The 22,605-nt window shown below is 45.6% G+C and overlaps 1 protein-coding gene across 1 annotated transcript; it reads right to left on the bottom strand.

The window, feature by feature from the left end:
• Positions 1–213: 213 nt before the first annotated feature.
• On the bottom strand, positions 214–4,065 carry LOC123060374 (ATP-dependent 6-phosphofructokinase 6). Its single transcript, XM_044483071.1, has 11 exons — positions 3,608–4,065; positions 3,200–3,246; positions 3,046–3,085; positions 2,759–2,959; positions 2,083–2,295; positions 1,931–1,999; positions 1,709–1,838; positions 1,547–1,587; positions 1,223–1,447; positions 813–1,016; positions 214–724 (listed from the first exon to the last, which is right to left on the bottom strand). Exons 1-11 carry the CDS (start codon positions 3,827–3,829, stop codon positions 509–511), a joined length of 1,608 nt encoding a protein of 535 aa, XP_044339006.1. The 5' UTR covers positions 3,830–4,065; the 3' UTR covers positions 214–508.
• Positions 4,066–22,605: the final 18,540 nt, after the last annotated feature.

Raw genomic sequence — 22,605 nt, 5'->3', positions numbered from 1 at the left:
AATTTTCTTTTTTACCACGCCTTCCACCAATGTCATTTCTTGATGAAATTTGCATGCACAACAAACATTTTTAAAGTATGCTTTTTCTATTTTATTTATTTTACTGTTCACATAAGGAGCATATGAGCTCAGGTGTAAAACTCCACGTCTGTAAAAGGGGCTTGCTTCATTGCAAATAAATAGATAAAAACACTAAAGAGGGGGGGGGGGGGGTGATTTTAAGGCAATTCTTTACAACTGAATAATAAACCAGGATTCAGATGAAGTGTTGCAAAAGAGCTTCTGTTGCGAAGAGCTCGAACCCAAAACTTAGCATTTTCTAATCTACAAAATCGAGCTTCTACCACCAAAGATTGCCATCGTGGAACCCTTATTATATATAGTTATACAGTAATTCTCCGGAGAAGTCTCTACTACAAGGCAAGCTAAAAACTCACAAGAGAAGGTTAAAAAAGAATAGCTATAATTACACATGCTCAATATATCCATCCAAATAGCTTTGTGCCTCTCACTCTGCTCCAGCGGATCCATTGCAGTTGGGTGAGCACTTCGCCGGTGAGCCGTCGAGGAGCTGCGTGTTGTGCAGGTGGTGGCGCTCATCGTCGTCGTGCTTCATGTTCTCGACATCCTCGTGGCTCAGGAAGCAGGGCTGGTTCGTCGAGCACAGCACCCTCGCCCACATCCTGTCAGTGATCACGACCTTGTTCTGCTTCTCGGTGATTCTCTGCAGCCAAAATTTTAGACTATCAGCATAAGGTTTGATAGGAGTTCGACAGATCTCAGGGTTGATCACTGTTTCCTGCTGTACTTACATAGAAAGGGATGTAAGCGTGTCTGCCGTTCACGGGCGCGACGGTGAAGCCACTGTATCCTGCCATGGCGCCATGGAGGGCGCTGTGCGCAAGCAGGGTGCAGTAGACGTTGTCGGAGGCGTTTGACCGGACCGCGCGGATCATGTATGTCGGGTCAATGTACTTGAGAGTTATGGGGAAGTTAGTCTTCTTCTTGAAATGATCCTGCATGATGAAGAAAGCCAAGCAATTCAGTGGTGGAATATGACCAGGGCTTTCTTTGGGCTTCAAACTTTCAATCTACTAACAAGTGGCTTGTTGCTGATTCTATCATGACTTGATACTAATATACTTGAATGAGCCAAAGAGATAAAGAGCATTGCTTGTCCCCACATTGACAGGGAAAGGAAAGTTTGGACCAGAAATCTGACCTTGATCTTCTGGGATAGCCAAAGGCCAACATCCAGAAGCAGCTTATTTCCAGAAGCATCCTGAGTGTCCACAAAGTTCATGCTTTGGGCGATGAGATCTTGGCCAGCACCCTCGGCCACCACAATGACCATATGACCACTGTCCTTGAGCCGTCTCTCGACGAACTCAAGGAGGCCTCCTTTCCCTTCAAGGTAGAATGGAGACTCTGGGATTAAGCAACAATCCTGAGATAACAAGCAAAGCAAAGTGGTCAGTCTTCGACTCGACATTACTGTTATGTTGATTAGTGTAATGAACTTATAGAATGAATGATAACAACATACCACGTCACGACTAGCTAGAGTAGCATACATTGCGATGAACCCTGCATCAATAGAATTTATAACTCATTATTATTTACTTAAAACCACTTTCCTTCAGAATATGCAGGAGCGGGTATTACTTTAAGATGTGACTGCAAGTTTGTAACAAGGAAAGAGACATACCACTGTTGCGGCCCATTAGCTTCACAACACCAATGCCATTCTCTGCACTTTCAGCTTCAACATGAGCAGCGTTGATAGCTCTCTGAGCCTCCTCCACAGCAGTGTCAAATCCAAAAGATTTATCAATCACCTGTGCGGACAATTCAACATCGAAATCACAACCAGTGTGGAAAACAATCACTCTTGTACATAAATGCAGGGGCAAAGGAAAGAGGGGAGTACCGCAATATCATTATCGATGGTCTTTGGGACACCGACCACTGCACATTTGAGGCCCCGTCTACGGACTTCCTGAAATTAAGTAAAAGCAGTTGCATGTGAGACATGGAATTGAGCGTCTGATTGAGACCTTCCTGCAGTAGCAATTTTGTTACCTCATAAATTACGGAAGCGCCTTGCTGAGTACCATCACCTCCAATGATGTAGACCTGGTTAATGCCACGGTCCTGAAGACTATCCACAATTTTGGCAGTGTCATGTCCACCCCTTGAAGTTCCAAGAATGGTCCCCCCTCTCTTGTGGATGTCATTCACTGATTTGGGTGTCAATGTAACGGTGTTTCGAGAATAGAAGCCCTTGTACCCACCCTGCATATTGCACATCCAGAATTAGGTTCAGAAAACAAAAACAGAATAAACATAACGGTTGACAAATAGCAATATTATATTCAGGCCTAACTAATGACAACACCATGTCGTTAAGTGCCGGCAAACAATGCTTATTAGTGTCACCATCAATATTGTATTCTCAGGGAGTTTGTTCCGAAGTAACACACTTCTAAGCAGTTTCAGGATTATCAACATTGCAGCATCATGTTATTACTTATTAGGTGACAGCTAAAAATGCTTATCGGTGTCGCCATCAATATTGTATTCGCAGGCGGTATTGTTCTAAATCACACCTTCCTAAGCACTCAAAATCAGTTACTGTGATTAACTAGCCTCGTTAGCATCGTAACAAAGCACTATGCTAATCCTAAAATACTAACCAGAGCATTGTGATAATTTACAAATGCAAAACAAACAAGAAGAAGACTCCGGAAGTCCTCACCTCTATGCCAACGACGCTGGTGACACCGTACATGTCATACAACCCGCACACGAGCTCGCGGATGACCGTGTTGAGCCCGGGGCAGAGGCCGCCGCAGGTGACGATGGCCGCGTTCACCTCATCGGGCTGGAAGTAGACCCTCTGCCGCGGCCCGGCGCGCCGGAAGTGGGTGCCTCTTGCACTGTTCTTACGAACAACAATCTGCAACCCATCCACAAAGTCAGCCTCGGCAGATCACCTCGCATTCTGTTCGCCCAAAAGTACATAATTCACAGAAAATTTCTCACCTTTTGCGTGACGGTGTCGTCCGTGTTGACGAAGTACTGCCTGGGATGGATGGACAACACGTGGTTGGAGCAGGAAGAAAGGTCAGCTTCGGGAAACATGCGTGTTTGGATGGAACTGAACTGTGCAGGGCAAAGAAAGGAGGGGAATTCTTACTTGACGACCGAGTAGGCAGGGTTGTCCTGGAGAGGATTCGGGTACGTCTGCAGATCAGCAACGGTAATAAGATGTGAGCAATCGATTCAATTCAAGGATTCTGTAACTGTAATCTGCAAACAAATCGCGCATAGAAACTGAAATTTTTCCGGGGATCGATCGATCGATTGATTTCCCTGTGTTCCAAAATTGTTGGAGCAGCTGGACTGCATGGCGATCAGTTTATCCTCGAATCCATGGAAAATCGTGAAAAATATAAAGATGTGGAGTATCCACAGAAGGGCGACAAAAACAGGGGCCGGGAAAGCATGGGGACTTGGCAGCTCCGAGCTGAAATCAAGCAGACCAGAGCACCAAAGCGATCGGAACGGGACACAGCGAGAGGAGCACGGGGGCTATGGCACGCACCGGGAGCTCGGGCATGTAGTCGGTGAGGTGGGGCACGTCCTCTAGCACGTAGCCGGCGTCGCCGCCCACGAGCTTCTTCTTCATCGCCCACTTGCACGGCGCCTTGGCGGCGGCCGCGGCGGCGGAGGAGGCGAGGGGCTCCTTCCGCGGCTCGAGAAGCTTCATCTTCTGCTCCGCCACCGCCACCGCCACGGGGGCAGGGGCGACGCCGACGGACTCCATGGCAGGGAGGGACCCCGTCGGTAAGCACGAGGTGGAAAGATGAGGAAAAAAAAAGGTGGTTTTGAGATCACGAGGGAGCTTGAGCTTAGCCGGTGATTCTGGGAGTGATCCTCCTGCTCTTGGTGTGTGGGGAGGAGAGACGCCGGGGCGGGGGTTTATATATTCGGATTAGCGTCGTCCGCGCCGCCGTTAGCCGCTGGGTTTGACGGCGGCGACGGGGTTTGACGGCCGCACGAGGGGAGAGGAGGGGGAGGGGAGGTGGGAAACTTCGCGGGGTTCCCGGGAGGGGCATCGGGGTTTCGGGCTATTTACGGGCCTGCCATTTCGTGTTGGCCTTGCGCGAGAAGAAATGTCACCCGGGTCGCCTTGTCAGTAGGCGATGGGATATATCACGGGGAAGTTGCTCCTTTTCTGGTATTTGTTTGAGTCGAAAAGATCGCCACTTTGCTTGAATTTTTTTAAAGGGAAATATATTAATGCCGCGCAGATATCAATTGCATCCGGTCTTTGCACCTACAAGATGTCGCAACGACATCCAGGATGCACACAACAACAAAAAATAGCAAAGAAAGAAAAGAAAAAACAAAGGTCCCACCAGAGCGACTGACTTCTCTCAGCAGCCGCACACAAATCACCACCAAATACAACATCCAAAAAATATAGAAGGTCTTCAAAAGCAACTCCTTCAAGAAGTAACAGTGAACAAGCACCATCGTTGCCCGATCCAAGATATTAGGTTTTCACCCTGGAGAAGTTCAAGCTCTCAAAACAATTCCTTCAGCAAGCCAATTGCCAGGCACAACCAATGAAGGGCGGACCTTATTTTTTCACCCCGGAAGTCACAGCTCAGTACCCGAGGAGCACCACCAAAAATGAATTCCTCCAACGATGTTGCCCCCACTTGACACTGCCGCTCCTGAGAGTTATCGAACACCTGAAGGCTCTGCCTGTCTAACTGATCCTCCGATCTCACCCACCATGACATTCTCCACAACTGCCTACATTATAGAAATCGAGAAGCTGACATGTTCCATGGTGCCAACAAACAATAGAGCTTCGCGCCACGCCATCATGGAACCTCGTAGGCTGGTATGGCGTGCACGGCCGAACTCTATCTGATCTAGATATCTTGGCCAAGATCTAAAGCAGCAGTTTCGGAACACGACGATGACCAAATCAAGGAGGACCGATCATGTAGGACGTTGCCATGATGCGAAAAGAGCACGAGGACAACTACAATTATTTTCACGGCAGTAGGCCCCCACGCCACCCCGATCAGCCCGCCTGCCGACCAGAACCCCAAGCCGCATAAGCCGACGAGGCACACCACAAACCGCAACTTTGGTTCGAGCTCCACAGACCGCAAGTCGGGGCACACCACCAGGCACAGCATCCCACCACACCAGTCACCGAGCAGCACCGCCGCCAGCCAGGGAGGGAGAGGAGTCGCACCCATGGAAGGCCCCGCCGCTGCCGGCGGCGAGGGAGTGGTGTTCGATGCAAGGGCTGGCGGCCAGCGGGACTAGGGTTCCCCCGAGCCACCACTACGAGCAATGCGAGTGTGCTTGGCTGGCTGCTGCTCCAACTCCTCCGCTCCTCGTTAGTTAGTTGCTTCACCACTTTGCTTGAATTGAGTGTAGTTTCTAGAGAAAATTCCATATTTTATCCCTGAACTAATCGATTGGTTTAATTACAACACTAAATTTCCAAACAAGTCAAAATACACTCCCAAATTACCACAGGTTGAAAACTCAACCTAGTCACCCGGTCTCGGTTTGGCGCTGGTAAACCGTTTTTGACCGCAGGCAATGCTGATTAGGCATGCCAACTCAGCCTAGGGTTTAGAGGACTAAAAAAGTGGATCGTTCTTTTGTGTCTCACACGTCCCGACCAGGAACCCCTGCTCCTCCCGCGACATCAACCGTCGATGGGCTTGCATCAACCATTGCCAGCAACCGGCATAACTACATCTCTCACACCCTCTTGTCTGTAGCCGCAAGCCAGCTCGAGCCCTGCCATGTCCCCCCTACCAGAGTCACCACCCTCGGTAACCTTGACAACTCCCGACGTCGGAACTGGCGTACGGTGGCGCTGTACTTCACCATTGTCACACTCGGTAAGTGCTTCTACCCTGCTCCACCTTTCCTTTTCAGTCGCATTAGCTTCCCCCAATCCTCCTCTAAAACCCTAATCTTTCAGGTACACGTCATGGCTCCAGCAACCGGTGGTGGTGGTGATCTCGTAGCCACGATGGAGATGTGTTGCTGAAAAAGAGCAAGTGATTTCCATCGACTATGAATGGGTCTACCCAATTTATTGGTAAGTTCTTTGAAATTTGATTATTCATATTTTACTTTTGGTTAGAGTAGTGATAAATTTGTTGTCTCCATTTTAGATTGAATGGGTCATCTAGATTTCTTGGTTGTGTGGTTCGTTTCAATGGTGTATTTGTGTGTGATGGTCAGGATTTGGAATATGTTAAAGGAAGAGAGGGATTTTCTTATTTTGAGCTTAACAAGCCTGATTGCAAAAAGTGCATTATTGTGTTGTTGAGATAGGAGCAAACATGATGTTGCACTCATTATGCTCTGGAAAACAATTGTTTCATGGATTGATGGCATTAGTTGTAGACAGGGGCGGAGCCAGGGGGACGAGCAGGGGCCTGCCCCCCCCCCCCCCAACGATCAACAATTTTAGTAGAAGCAACTAGTAATTATCAACAAGATTCGATCAATATACGTACTCGGTCCCCCTATACTCGAATCCTGGCTCCGCCACTGGTTGTAGAATTGTGAAGTTTATGTTCTTATATGTAAAGGTGTAGTGGACATCTATGTTGAGGACATTATTGGTAATGAGACAAAACAACAAAGTTGTTGGGGTGATGAGGTCTGCATGCGGTAAAGAGAATTCAAAGCAAAGTTATTGGGATGATGAAGTACCTGCAGGTGGTTAAGAGAATTCAAAGTGATGGAGTTGAGGGCAACAATATTGATAGTTCATCCGATAGTGACTCTGTGTTGTTAGATTCCTCAACATCTGATGATGAGGTGGAGGAGATTAGGCAGAAGTACAAGGATTTGAAGAGAAAGAGGAACGACAAGGGAAACACTACAACATATATGGAGAAGCCACTGAATCCTAGTCGAAAAGAAAGATAGTGGTTGACTCAAGTGATGAAGATGATGAATCATATGGTGAGGATAGCGATGGACAACCTGTGGTTCATGAGTCTTGGTTTCCTAAAATTTCCAGTCAGGCTGAGGTGAAGATTTTCATTTTGGAAATGAAGTTTATTGGAGAGAAAGAGTTCAAAGATGCAATAGTGGAATATGGTCTGAAGAAGAGGAAGGAAATAAAGTTCATTGAGGATGAGGGTGACGGGGTTAGGGCAACGTACACTTGGCCAAGCTGCAAATGAGTTTGTTTGGCGAGGAAAATAAGCAAGTTTGAAAGCTAACACATGACTTCTTTCATTGATGAGCACACATGCCCAAAGAGAAGAGACAATAAGTTGGTGGCATGCACGATAATAACCAACAAATATAAGAATTTGATCAAGTCAAATATTGATTGGCCAGTCCAAAACTTGAGGGCCATAGTTCAGGAGATGTTTGCTGATGTACACATATTAAAGATCATGAGGACCAAGCCAGTTGTCTCAAGAAGGATGCAAGAGTCAAATCTGGGTGAATTTGGACAAGTATTCCATTACTAGCTTGAGCTTCTTAGAAGCATTCCAAGATCTACCTCAATAGTAAAGCTCGACCCGGGCATTTTGGCCCAAAACAAAGTCTCAAGATTTTTTCTGATTTTTTTAAAACAACAAGAATATTATCTCTAGTAATCGGGATTTTTTTATCGGGTTTGGATAAACATATTAAATGATTCATTGATTTTTTTTCAGTTTCGGCCAAATTTTGACCGAGAAAATTGTCCATATTCTTTTTAAAAAATAGATTCAATATTTTTGGCCAAACGGATTTAAAAATTACAAGGAAAATACCAATTCAGCCCCTATTTGGACAAAATTTGACCAAATCCTGTAAATGTCTAAAAAAATCCTAAAAATGAATTAAAACAACACTAACGTAGTTACACACATTTTATCCAACACATTGGTCAAAAGGTTCAGATTTCCATTACCAACACAAAATACATCATAGGTTCAATACATATCTCATACAAATGTCTCATGACATTATGATCTGTTACAAACCACCCGCAACAACTACGCTAGATCACACAAGGCAACCATTGCAAGCTATTGCACTTCCAGTTCCTTCACTGCCTTTGTTTCTCATCTACCTCTGCTTCAAGGTATTACATAGCTCTATCATAAGTGGGTTGTCCAACTCGAACTTGAGCTTCATCACACGACAACATTTTGAATTGGCGTTTCTTCATCCACCCGACGTCTCAGCTCATGTATCACGTGATCTTTACTTGCTACCTAGACATCTAGCACATCCTTGACATCAATCAAACTAGCAACCACATCCTCCATGGATATCTTCTCTCTCACCAACTAAGAAGTCTCATCTTGACATGAAGCATAATGGGGATCATCAAACTGCCTCTAAAACTATCACAATGGCACATAAAAAATGACATAATCAATAAACACTAAAAACAACACAATAAATCCTCAACTGGCAAAGAACATAGCACAACACAATAAATCATCATTAGTCAACACCTGAACAACTCAAAGCTTCTCCTTACTAGCACTTCCTCCTAGGGCGGCGATGGTTAATGTGGCAAGGAGATGATTGAGTCGCCTCCCTCACCAAATATTGATAGCAAACCAATCATGCTCGCTTTTTATCTAGGGCTAAATATTAGGGAGCATAAAAACACCTTCAAATCAAGTAAGAGTGAGTGAAATCATAGCACTACTAAGATTGTTGGCCGTCGTGGAAATATCTGTTGAACTATCATTATGTCATTAAGCTATGTTGCTTAGAAGAACTGAAACAAATGTGCGCAACGCGCGCATCACACTCAAACAGGGAGATCAAAGGCTGGCCATTAAGAAATTCTCCGAGGACTAAAATTGTGAGTCGGCCATTTACTAGGTTTTGAAGGAAATCAAGGATCTCAAAACTACAAGTTTCTTTTATGGAATTTGAGTCGGCCATTCATGCTCACTGCGGTGTCTACGATGAAATGGCGGGAGGCGATTTGTGGCACGAAGGTGTGGGGCATGCACCCCATGGCTAATGTTTTTTCTTTGACTTCTAAATTTTGATCTATTATATATTTCGAATTGAAAGCCTAATTCATGTTTAATTTGCATATTTGGGTTCCTTATGATGAGGGTTTTGAAATATGACCAATTTTAAATATGATTTAACAAGTTTTTCGAACTTCACTAAGTTTCACCTGTTAAAACTTGGTACTATTAATGTTCAATTCACTAAGTTTTAGAAACTAGAACTGTAAACCCTACAAAAAAATATGAAAAATCAAATAAGTTTATGAACCACGAGGCAATCTTGCGGTTGGACATGGCCGAACAGACGCGTGCCCATGTGATTTCCTTGAAATGGCTTATGGCTTATGAAATATGGGAGCCTCTATTTGTCAGTTAACCGAAAAAACGAGTGCATCCGTCACTTCTAATATGGACCATCAGATCTTCATCCAACTGCCAAAATAAACCGTGTATTGTTCATCGTTTTTCTCCCTTCTTCCTCCTCACGATTCCCCCATCCTGCCCCATCCTAACCGCCGGCCTCCACCACCCGCGGTCGACGGGCACTACCGTGCCCCGCTCGCCGCCCCGCCCTCCCCTCAACCTCCTCGCACCACCGTTGCTGGCCGCACCCCCCCCCCCCCACCACCACCACCATCCCTCTAAGCCTCTCTCCCCCTCAACACCAATGAAGAACTCCGACGACCCCTCCGCACCCCACACCTTAAAAATAGATAATATGGTTGTTGCTTTTTTCGGCGAACCTGCACCCCCATATTCCTAAGATAGATAGTGAGGCTACTTATCCGGCGAGTTTCCGACCTTCCATCTCGCTCACGCGGGGAAAAGAAAAAAAATGATTGGCGCCAACAAAAATTTCAGGCACCTGAAGTTTCGCAAAACCGATGAAAAATAGGCTGCTACCCACAAACTACAAGGTCATGTGTAAACCTCGGGCAGCGTGCCGAGGTTCAGTGCCCGGACAAATTTCCCATAGTAGTCGGGACCCGGCTTGAGAAGGAGCTTGTTGGTAGGTAGATCGGCCAACAAGCAAATCGTTGAGCATAATAACCTCGTACCGTATTATGCTAACCTTCCTCAGCCAAATCGGATCAGAGTCCCATGTGTCTTGCAGCACCACACCGTTTTGGAGCCACGTGGATCTCCCTGCAAAATGCCCGACGAACTCCTCTTGCACACACGGTACGACCGTACGACACGTTTTCCTGCGCAAACCGGAGGGGCGTAAACGGAAACTCACCGAGACCGTACGGCTCAGGTGCCCAAGGCCAAGGGAACAGCGGCAAGAACTCTCCCGCGGTCATCCAACCGTGTCAGCTTTGGAGAAGCAGGGGCAGAACAGTACCAACACCACCAAGACGAAAATGGCATGGCCTGTAATTCACGTGGATTCCAGGCCCAGTTGTAACGTGAACCGCCATGGCGTGTCAGCCTAGAAACATCAGAAAGGTGGGTGGGTGCACTCACGGGACCCGACTCAACGCGAAAGAAACGAGCAAATAAAAAGCTGAAATAGCATATATAGTTTCTGAAATTCAATACTGGCGACAAGAAAGGGGGCCTTTTTTAAAGTGCACAATCGGGTGACACACGACGGCACGGGCACGGGCGTGCGTCTCCGACCACATCTTATTTTTTTCGCCCTCTCTCCCTGCTCCATCCGTTCATGTGAACCCGAACAGAACAAGTGGTTTGTTTTGGTTTGGTTTATTCGGTTAATGCGGACTTTTTGTAGCATCACTTTATGTTGTTTTCTTTAGGCAAATCCTGGTTTATTTCGAGATGAGGACGAATAAACAAGCGAGGGGAGATCATTGCCGTCGCCTTCGCGCATGGCACGTGGGTCCTCGGCCCTGACCAGCCGGCCGCGTGCCGACGGACGTCACGGGCCAGCGGCGGTAGCAACGCATTTTTGTTTATTTTCTTTCTCAATGAATGAACCTTGCACGTAATATATTGGTTCCTTTGAAATACCAAGCAGCCTAGAGTTTTTCTTGTCAAACTTTTCAAAGATGAAAATATTAGTGTAGGTCGAACGGACAAACTTCTTGTGCTCCAAAATCTCCGGAGAGCAAGGGGGTCGTTGGTCGGTCGAGGTCCAAGGGTATTTTAATCGCAGATAGATAGCTGCATGGTTATTATTTTCGCGAAAGAAATCCCGGAGGCATCATAATGAAGAAGGTGTTAATTTCTCACCGATTTTTCGCTATTAGTAGTACTATAGTTGCCTACTGTAATTTTGGTCGTCTGTTGCCCCTTCCCCAATCCACGCCACTCGCCAGGGTACGGAGGGTACAGTTTGAACATTTTGAACGGTCAATGTGTAACAAAGCATCGGCTCTATGTGTGTAGTACATTTTGAACGCTCTCTAACTCACGCCGTGAGCACCAAGGCATGAATGCAAGCTCGCTCATCGGCAGAAATTTCCTTTCAAATACATTTCACGTTTCATATATATTTATATAAAAAAATATTCAAGAAGAAAAAGTGGCAGCCAAGAGCATTCACAATCGGGCTCCTCAAAATGCTCCCTATACGTCCGGACACACCGCCTGGTCAATGACCCGTCGCAGAAATGTGATCCAACCAGCCCCCTCAAACTGGTCCTATACGTCTAGAATGTCCGACGCGTGTCAAACCTAGCCCATATATGGGACAGAAATAGGGAAGCACGGGCACGCCCGGACGCGTCCGCCACATCGGACTGGACATATCAGACCCACACCCAACTCTCTCCTAGCCCGACCTACTCTCTGCTTCTCCTTTGTTCTCCCTCGTCCGCGCCGACCCTCCCCTAACTCCGCCGCAGTCCCGACCCCACAGCGCCATTTCCACTGGCACAAAACCTATACCCATCATCCTTGCCACCCCTGACAATGTCACCACTTCAGAAGCCTTTGCGCTACGTCCCGATCCTCCGGCCATACACCTTGCCTTTTATGTGTTTGACAAATTGCTCGAAGAGTTTTTTGAATTTTTTTTGTAGGTAAAAGGATGGATTCGTTGGATTTGTCAGATGACGAGTTTCAGAACAATGAGCTTGATGAATTCATTAAAAAAAGAGCTCATCGATTTGCCAGATGAAGAATTCATGACGACGATGAGCATCCAGAAGGAAGTGGAGCATAATTTAAACTTCAAGGGTTTAATTGGGAGGGGGGGGGGATTGTACACAAGGATAGGGTCGCTAGCGCACAACTACTGCAAACCCTTGTTCTTGCGCATTGTGCAGGGCGTGGAGGCATATTGTCTGTACTTCACTCTCAGAAAGAATTTTTGGTACGTCTCAAACACATCTACAATTTTTTATTGTTTTATGGTACTATATTATCACTTTTGAATACTTTTATTTTTTCTAAACTAACTTGTTAATTAAGTGCCCAGTGCCAACCATTGCTTTCTACATGTTTTTGAGTTTTCTGGAAATCAATATCTACGAGGGTCAAAAAGCCACGGGGATTTAATACGATTTTTTTCTCCACGAGAAGAGTCGAGAAATTACCGAAGCCAGGCGAGAGGACCCACAGGGGCCCCACACCGGTAGGGGGTGCGGCCAGGGGCTGACCCACACCCCTAGGCCACATGCCCCCCTGTCCATCACCTTTCGTCCATTCTTCCGCCTATAAATCTCATATTTCGCGAAACCCTTAATAACAATTTTTTTGATTTTTTTTCTCCCGCCGCAAGTTCCTGTTATGAGAAAATCCATCCTGGGGGCCTGTTCCGGCACTCTGTCAAAGGGGGAATCCACCACGGGAGGCTTCTCATCAACTTTGCTGCCTCCATAACCATGTGTGAGTAGTTTCCTTAGGATCTTAGCGTCCATAGCAGTAGTTAGATGACATTCGCTCTCTCTTGTTCTCCAATATCACGTTCCCGTGAGCTGCCTCACATGATTGGGACCAAATTGATGTAATCAGTGGTGTGTTAGTTGCTATATGACGAATTATTTATGATTAGATTGTTTATTGAAATTAATTGAATCTTTTGAAATTTCTCAGTTGTATAATTGAGTAGTTGTGTATACTTTCTGATCTATCTATCTTATTTGGCCAAGTTTGATGAGTATTGCTTCAAGGGAGTGGTGCACTATAGTGGCTTCTAATTTTGCGGTGTTTTATATCCCAGTGATAGAAAGGGACAAGACATATATTTTATTGTTGCCACTAAGAATTAAACGATGGTTTCTTGACACATTGCTTGATATTTTACTGCCTACATTATGTCATCTTTCTTATTGTAATGCTCTGTTTGTTATGAACTTAATATTTCAAGATGCATGCCGGATAGCGGTTTTGGAGTGAAGTATTTAGTCATAGATACAGTTGGACAACGGTCTACATATCACGGACGAGATGCCTATATGAGATTATATCATAAATGATCATAGTCATAAGAGCATGGTTAATAGTGTAACCAACATATGGCTATATGAATTTGCCATGTCACTTATAGCCAATCTTATAGCCCACTCATACAATAGTTAGTCATACTAGTATACTATACATCATTAATATATGGTCCACATGTTTCTCTCACAATGAATGTTGAAGCTCGTGCTATAGCCGGATCCAAGTTTGTAGCCCGCTTCTCTTCTCTCATCCAACTAAGGCTGGTCATACATATGACACTATTTTAAGTAACATAATATCAGTGTCATAGATTGCTTTATTTATTAGCTTCTAGACTCATTCTTTCTCGGGAAACACTATGTTACAGTAACATATTATATTATGTTACTCTAAATACCTCTCTTCTCATTAACTACATGACACATAAGCAAAATTTTCTTGGAGTGCATTATGTTACTACCTAAGTTACTTTCACTATGACCAGCCTAAGCAATTTTTTTTATTTGAAGTCTTATAACCCACCTACATCATCGTAATTTTATTCACCTAGCTAACAAATAATATTGCAATCCAATTCGAATTAAGGTCACTTTGGAGGATCGCCCTATTTACTCGCCCTATAGGCCGGCCCTCGGGGGGAACTACATGCACGCAGAGACACCAGCAAACGAAAAAGAAAATAATCCACCGCCGACCACTCCTTTTCTTAGTCTCGTCCATGTGATGTGAGCATGTGCCAAGTGGACGTGCGATCCGTCTTGGCTCCCTCAGCCGCTCATATTCTTCTACTCGCATTTTCTCGAGTTTATGCCATTATTGCTAGGGGATTCGAGTCAAAAACTGGGGGACCCGTGCCTTGATAGCCTATAAACCTCTCACCCGGTTTCGTGATAAGCTGATAGATATGAGCAGGATGGGATGCCTGCAAGTTTTGGTGACGGTGACGGTGACGGGAGGATCCGCGTGTTTCCCTCGGATATTCTTGTGCAGTGCAATTCCTCTGCTCAAATAAATTCGTAGAATGTGGATCACTACGCAGACGCAGGGATGGGCTGGCGTTGGCCGGTGGCCAACTATTCTTCAACTTAAGAGCATCTACACCCGGATTTCCCGCGGACGCGTCTCCACACACATCATATTTCCTTCTTTACATACAACTCTCTTATATTCATCCTCTAAATCCATATCAAAGCATGCATATATATAGCTACGTACTATATTCTATACTACTCAAATTTCGTCGTTCTCGTAGATGGTCTGAGTCGCCTGAGCCAGAGCCGAGGCCGGAGCCGCCAGCGCCGAAGCCTGGGCCGCCTTCGCCGCCTCCATCTGTTGCCGACGGCGACGCCTGGCCTCCGCAGCCGACTCCGCGCGGATGGAGTTCAGGATGGCGTGCTGCTCCGTCCACACGCCCATGTCCTCCTCCATCGCCAGCGCCTCCTCCACCCCCACATCCAACGGCGGCGCCTCCTCCGGCGGCTCCTGCTCCTCCTCCTATTCCTCGTCCGCCGGCTCCTGCTCCTCCTCTTCTTCCTCCTCCGCCGGCTCCTCTTCTTCCACCTCCTCGAAATCATCCTTCAGTTCCAGAGGTAGCCCCGCTTCCCTACAGATCCGGACCTGGTCAAGGAGGAAGAGACGGTGTTGGATCGTGTAGTAGCAGCGGCGTGGGGGCATGGCTAATGGGCTCGAGTGGTGGCGAAGGGAGGGAAGAGGCGGATGTGCTAGGGCTGGGGGCGCCGACCGACTTAAATAGCCGGCTACAGCCTCGGGCGGCGAGCCGGAGCGGCGCCACGTGACGTTCGCACCGCGCGATGGAAGCGACGTCCGTCGGACCGCCGGGTTTCCGGATGTTTCCGTGTGGGACCATGTCGTCAGACCGACGTGACGGGCGTGCCCGGGGCGTCCGGACGCCCCCGTATTCACCTCATATTTGGGCTGGATATCGGGGGCGCCGGTCAGCCGGACGCTCCCATATCCGCCCCATATTTGAGCTGAATATGAGGGTGCCGGTCAGCCCGGACGCCCCATATCCGTCTCATATTTTGTGCTGGATATGGGGTGTGCCGGTCAATATTGTTCTTCTAATTTGATGGATTTCCATCTCAAACATCATGTGTTCAGCAAATATGAGTGAAATTGGGGTGACAATTTCCATAGTTGACCATCGGAGAATACTAGAAAAATCATACTCCCTCCGTTCCAAAATATAGCGCGCCCACGCTTTTCGAGGTTCAACTTTGACCATAAATTTAACCCACGAGACCGACTGCGGCGGGATCAAAAATTATATAATTAAAAACTTTTTTTGAATACGAATTCATTGGTATAATTTTTTCGCCCGTCGCAGTCGGTCTTGTTGATTAAATTAATGGTCAAAGTTGAAGCACGGAAACCGAGGACGCGCTATATTTTGGAACGGAGGGAGTATAATCTTCTCAAAGTTCTCCTTGTCCGGAAGGAGAATAATATTCTGACGAACATCGATGGCCTCCAGAAACTTGGTGTCCACTTGCTTCCTCCTTGCTCATGAAGGCGACACATACCGATGGAATCAAGAAGGCAAGATTCAAATGCTCCTTCTATATAGAAGCACAAAAGGAATAGTACTTATTTGGTGGCAAAGTCGAGCTTGCCCATTCATTGGCTTACCTGGGTCTCCAACAGAAGCCCATAGGGCACACATCTGATTAGAGGGGATCCATCATAATATATGCCAAATGATAGGGGCAAACATCAACTTGTTAGGTTGCATGGTCCATGACCTGGCCTCCATCCCTGTCCCATCTTCATCCCTATATATCCATTGGTTGAAGGTTTGATCAATGTATAAAGTTCGGCCGTGGTGTAGCAATGGATGATGGAGTCCATGAAAGTTACAGACACACATATCAATTGCACTCAGGCAAACTGTGTTTGGATTATTGGATAGGATAAAATGGATTATTATCCAGTGTCATCATCCAGTAAAGAAATCATTGCTGCTCTTTCCAAGGGATGTCTACACTTTGTAAAAGAAAATTCAAAGTTTCTGCTGTCAAATGATGCATGCAACCTTTTCCACTTCTTCTTGTGGAGATGGAGATGTGAAACATGTGATATTTTTCTATACCAAATGATGGCGACCGATTGTTTTTTCTATTGCTGTTATTTTGTTCATGTTGCAAATAAGAACTCCCTTGCTTAGCTTAATCCAACTCGAAATCCGCCTTGGTTATATTTCTTGTTCGCACAAATGCAACATGAACATCCTTACAGTACGTTTTAAAGTCGGATTAGCCGAGGCAAAGACGCAGTCGGCCTCGGGTTCATTTTTAAATGGAAGGATGTAAATTACATAGAGATGTGGACAACATCGCCGCCTCCATCGACTAATCATTACAACTAACAAATTCTTTGTTAGAATCTACTCATCATTTCATACAACTTATGAAATGGAGGGAGTAGTAAGCTAACATCTCGTTTTGCTCGCATGCCATTACGAATATCAACTGAGAAATAGCATTACTACAGTACTTTTGTACCGCCTTGGTAGGATAGGATATATACAACATTGAAATTCGTCTACGTCCGTGGGCGATGAACATAGAAAGCATGCCAAGTTTTACTACCCGTAATTGCTTCACCCAAAGTTTAAGCAAACCGGTACCAAATCCAATGCACGATGCCGTATACTACTACTACTTACAGTACGATGCGACGATACGCTATTGTGGCTATCAGTTGCATGTGAGCAGTGGTACCTTGACTAGAACGCCCACCGCAGAAACGGGAGAGCGCAAGTTGGCGTCGCGGAAACCACGACGCATGCGGCTGGTTGTTGGCGTCGCGGAAAAACGCTGGCGCCTCCGATACTTGTGCGGCCGCGCGCGGAGGAGTCAAAGCCGATGTGCCACTGCCGACCTCCGCCGCCCCAGCCGAGCCGAGGAGGCGGCAGCGACCGGCGTCTCGTTCGCTCTTTTTTGTTCTTCCCAGGTTGTTTCCTAGCACCAACCGTCAAGGCGCCAACCCGGCCACCTCTGGCCGCCGCCACGAGCAGGTCAAGAAACGACGGCTGGGGGAAACAGGAGGCACGCACGCGGTGTCCGCCATCGTCCATCTGGACGTTCCAGATCCATGGGGGCATCCTGGGTTGATACGCCGGAGGAGTCAACGATGGGAGCCACCTGTTTTTTCTTGCGTCGACACACACACACCCTCTCACATAAGAGTATTTCGAGAAACTCAGTCAGTCGCACGACGGAGGAGAGATGCTAGTGTAGAAATCACGCTCGTCTACATGCCTGTACAAACTATTTCGAAACTACCAGGATGTCAATGGAAACGTCCAGCTGCTTCTAGACGATTTGTTCCGTGTGCAGTGTGCTTGATTTTGATCTACACGATCAAGAAAACAAACCAGGTAAAACCAGACACACACGGAACCCAGTAGTAACACTGTTCGGTCAAAACTCAGGACGGCGGCAAAAAAAGAAGAAGAAAAAACTGTGTCTGAAAAGCAAGCGTAAAGTCTTTATTCATTCCCGTGCCCCAAGACTAGTTTCAACCACTGGCGAAGCCACCGTGTAGTTTATTGACCACCCAAGAATCTATACCAATATAAAAAGATCTAAATGGGCAGATCCAAACCATTTTGACCGTCAAATCATGTTATCTAACGGTTGAAATCGCTTCAATGTTGAGCACCAACCATGTTTAACGCTCTAATTACCCACCACTGCCATTGGTTATAAACACGTTTGGACTCAATGCTATCCCTTGAAATCTGTCATGTAATTAATATCCTACTATTCTCAGAAAAAAGTAATTGATATCTTATCAAATATCAACATACGACAAATATATCTTACCTAATATAAAATGCAACTAATATCCTATCTAATACTCCCTCCGTTCCAAAATAGATGACTCAATTTTGTACTAACTTTAGTACAAAGTTGGGTCATCTATTTTGGAACGGAGGGAGTATAAACGTGCATTGCACGTACATTATTACTAGTTTACCAAAGAAGAGAACCTCATGTATGCGTACACCACTGCTGATCAAACAAGTTCGGAAAATTGACTACATAGACCCACGTGACATCAAAACGCCTGAATGATGGCACATCACATATTTATCCTGTAAAAACAAGTTAGACATCTCTAATCATTTTTATACTCCCTCCGTTTTTAAATATTTGTCTTTCTAGACATTTCAAGTGACTACTACATACAAATGTATGTAGACATATTTTAGAGTGTAGATTCACTTATTTTGCTCCGTATGTAATCACTTGTTGAAATGCCTAGAAAGACAAGTATTTAGGAATGGAGAGAGTAGTTTTTATGGTGGCTGCAGGGTTGTCGTTGCAAACCCTTAGCTACCTAAGGGCATCTCCAACGCTGTTCCGTGAATTTTCTAGGCGTTCGTTTGCGGACAGAGGGCCAGTCCGCAGACATGAATGCATGAGCCAGAGAAGTGCGTACCAGTTCAGCTTTGAGGAAGCTCACAGAAGCACCTCGACGGGCTCCAGCTCACGTCCAGATAGGCGTCGGGACTGCTGGAAATTTATATGGTCAACTGATGTTCCTCCCTCAGATCGTAATTTCGCATGGCGGGTTGCTACAAACTCTCTGCCTACATGAAGTAACAAGCATACAAGAGGGTTGGAAACTAGTGATTTGTGCCCTGTGTGTTCGATAGAGTCTGAGGACTGCTTCCATGCACTATGTCGCTGCATCCTTTCGAGAGTTCTCTCGGATGCTATGACAGAAGTATGGACTCTTCTAAATATTACTACCGTGCAGAATACATGTGTCGAGTGGCTGTTGCACGCTCTTGCTGAAGGAAATATGCCCTAGAGGCAATAATAAAGTTGTTATTTATATTTTCTTATATTATGATAAATGTTTATTATTCATACTAGAATTGTATTAACCGGAACTTAGTACATGTGTGAATACATAGACAAACAGAGTGTCACTAGTTTGCCTCTACCTGACTAGCTCATTGAATCAATGATGGTTATGTTTCCTAACCATATACATGAGTTTTCATTTGATTAACGGGATCACATCATTAGAGAATGATGTGATTGGCTTGACCCATCTGTTAGCTTAGCACGATGATCGTTTATTTTGTTTTCTATTGCTTTCTTCATAACTATACATGTTCCTATGACTATGAGATCATGCAACTCCCGAATATCGGAGGAACACTTTGTGGGCTACCAAACGTCACAACGTAATTAGGTGATTATAAAGGTACTCTACAGGTGTCTCCGATGGTGTTTGTTGAGTTGGCATGGATCAAGATTAGGATTTGTCATTCCGATTGTCGGAGAGGTTTCTCTGGGCCTTCTCGGTAATGTACATCACAATAAGCCTTGCAAGCAATGTAGCTAAGGAGTTAGTTACGGGATGTATCATTACGGAACGAGTAAAGAGACTTGCCGGTGACGAGATTGAACTAGGTATTGAGATGCCGACGATCGAATCTCGGGCAAGTAACATATCGATGACAAAGGTGTCTCGGTCATGTCTACATAGTTCTCGAATCCGTAGGGTCCGCACGCTTAACGCTCGGTGACGATCGGTATTACGAGTTTATGTGTTTTGATGTACCGATGGTAGTTCAGAGTCCCGGATTTGATCACGGACATAAAGAGGGGTCTCGAAATGGTCGAGACGTAAAGATCGATATATTGGAAGCCTATGTTTGTGAAGGAAATATGCCCTGAGGCAATAATAAAGTTATTATTTATTTCCTTATTTCATGATAAATGTTTATTATTCATGCTAGAATTGTATTAACCGGAAACATAATACATGTGTGAATACATAGACAAACAAAGTGTCACTAGTATGCCTCTACTTGACTAGCTCGTTGATCAAAGATGGTTAAGTTTTCTAACCATATACATGAGTTGTCATTTGATTAACGGGATCACATCATTAGGAGAATGATGTGATTGACTTGACCCATTCCATTAGCTTAGCACTTGATCGTTTAGTTTGTTGCTATTGCTTTCTTCATGACTTATACATGTTCCTATGACTATGAGATTATGCAACTCCCGTTTACCGGAGGAACACTTTGTGTGCCACCAAACGTCAGAACGTAACTGGGTGATTATAAAGGTGCTCTACAGGCGTCTCCGAAGGTACTTGTTGGGTTGGCGTATTTCGAGATTAGGATTTGTCACTCCGATTGTCGGAGAGGTATCTCTGGGCCCACTCAGTAATACACATCACTATAAGGCTTGCAAGCATCGCAACTAATGAGTTAGTTGCGGGATGATGTATTACGGAATGAGTAAAGAGACTTGCCGGTAACGAGATTGAACTAGGTATTGAGATACCGACGATCGAATCTCGGGCAAGTAACATACCGATGACAAAGGGAACAACGTATGTTGTTATACGGTCTGACCGATAAAGATCTTCATAGAATATGTAGGAGCCAATATGGGCATCTAGGTCCCGCTATTGGTTATTGACCAGAGAGGTGTCTCAGTCATGTCTACATAGTTCTCGAACCCGTAGGGTCCGCACGCTTAACGTTCGTTGACGATAGTACTATGAGTTATGTATGAAGGTGACCGAATGTTGTTCGGAGTTCCGGATAAGATCACGGACATGACGAGGAACTCCGGAATGGTCCGGAGATAAAGATTGATATATGGGATAATAGTGTTTGGACTCCGGAAGGGTTCCGGAATTCACTGGAAGGGGTTCCGGATGTTTCCCGAAATGTTTTGGTACAAGAACACTTTATTTGGGCCAAAGGGGAAAGCCCACAAGGTTTTTGGAAAGCGCAAAAGGAAGTTTTGCAGAGTCCAGGGGCTAGACACTAGGGTCCCTGGCGTCTGGCCCTGGAGTCCGAGAAGGACTCTTGCCTTTCGGGTGAAACCGACTTTGTGGAGGCTTTTACTCCAAGTTTCGACCCCAAGGCTCAACATATAAATAGAGGGATAGGGCTAGCACCCAAGACACATCAAGAAACATCAAGTCGTGTGCCGGCAACCTCGTCCCCTCTAGTTTATCCTCCGTCATAGTTTTTGTAGTGCTTAGGCGAAGCCCTGCGGAGATTATTCTTCACCAACACCATCACCACGCCGTCGTGCTGCCGGAACTCATCTACTACTTCGCCCCTCTTGCTGGATCGAGAAGGCGAGGATGTCACCGAGCTGAACGTGTGCAGAACTCGGAGGTGCCGTGCTTTCGGTACTTGGATCGGTCGGATCATGAAGACGTATGACTACATCAACCGCGTTGATATAACGCTTCCGCTTTCGGTCTACGAGGGTACATAGACAACACTCTCCCCTCTCCTTGCTATGCATCACCATCATTCTGTGTGTGCGTAGGAATTTTTTTGAAATTACTACATTACCCAACAGTGGCATCCGAGCTAGGTTTTATGCGTAGATGTTATATGCACGAGTAGAACACAACTGAGTTGTGGGCGATACAAGTCATACTGCTTGCCAGCATGTCATACTTTGGTTTGTCGGTATTGTTGGATGAAGCGGCCCGGACCTACATTACGCGTACGCTTACGCGAGACTGGTTCTACTGACGTGCTTTGCACACAGGTGGCTGTCGGGTGTTAGTTTCTCCAACTTTAGTTGAACCGAGTGTGGCTACGCCCGGTCCTTGAGAAGGTTAAAACAACACTAATTTGACAAACTATCGTTGTGGTTTTGATGCGTAGGTAAGAACGGTTCTTGCTCAGCCCATAGCAGCCATGTAAAACTTGCAACAACAAAGTAGAGGACGTCTAACTTGTTTTTGCAGGGCATGTTGTGATGTGACATGGTCAAGACGTGATGAGATATAAGTTGTTGTATAAGATGATCATGTTTTGTTGAAGTTATCGGCAACTGGAAGAAGCCTTATGATTGTCTCTTTATTGCATAAGATGCAAGTGCCAAATAATTGCTTTACTTTATCGCTATGCGATAGCAATAGTTGGCGAGACGACCATGTGACGACACATTGATATAGATCAAGATGATGGAGATCATGGTGTCATGCCGGTAACGATGGAAATCATGACGATGCTTTGGAGATGGAGATCAAAGGCACAAGATGATGATGGCCATATCATGTCACATATTTTGATTGCATGTAATGTTTATCTTTTATACATCTTATTTTGCTTGGTTCGACGGTAGCTTTATAAGATGATCTCTCACTAATTATCAAGGTACAAGTGTTCTCC

This window comes from Triticum aestivum, chromosome 3A, assembly GCF_018294505.1.
Source record: "Triticum aestivum cultivar Chinese Spring chromosome 3A, IWGSC CS RefSeq v2.1, whole genome shotgun sequence".
Lineage (NCBI taxonomy): Eukaryota > Viridiplantae > Streptophyta > Magnoliopsida > Poales > Poaceae > Triticum > Triticum aestivum.
Note: the sequence above shows the minus strand (reverse complement) of the source record. Positions and strands in the feature narration are given on the sequence as shown.

What these genes read in the sequence shown, in the direction of transcription:
- LOC123060374 (XM_044483071.1), bottom strand. Translation starts at nt 3,829, where the DNA reads ATGGAGTCCGTCGGCGTCGCCCCTGCCCCCGTGGCGGTGGCGGTGGCG. An exon ending in CCTGCCTACTCGGTCGTCAA is followed by an intron (nt 3,086 to 3,199) that starts GTAAGAATTCCC and finishes CATCCATCCCAG; the next exon opens with GCAGTACTTCGTCAACACGG. An exon ending in GGCTATCCCAGAAGATCAAG is followed by an intron (nt 1,017 to 1,222) that starts GTCAGATTTCTG and finishes TTCATCATGCAG; the next exon opens with GATCATTTCAAGAAGAAGAC.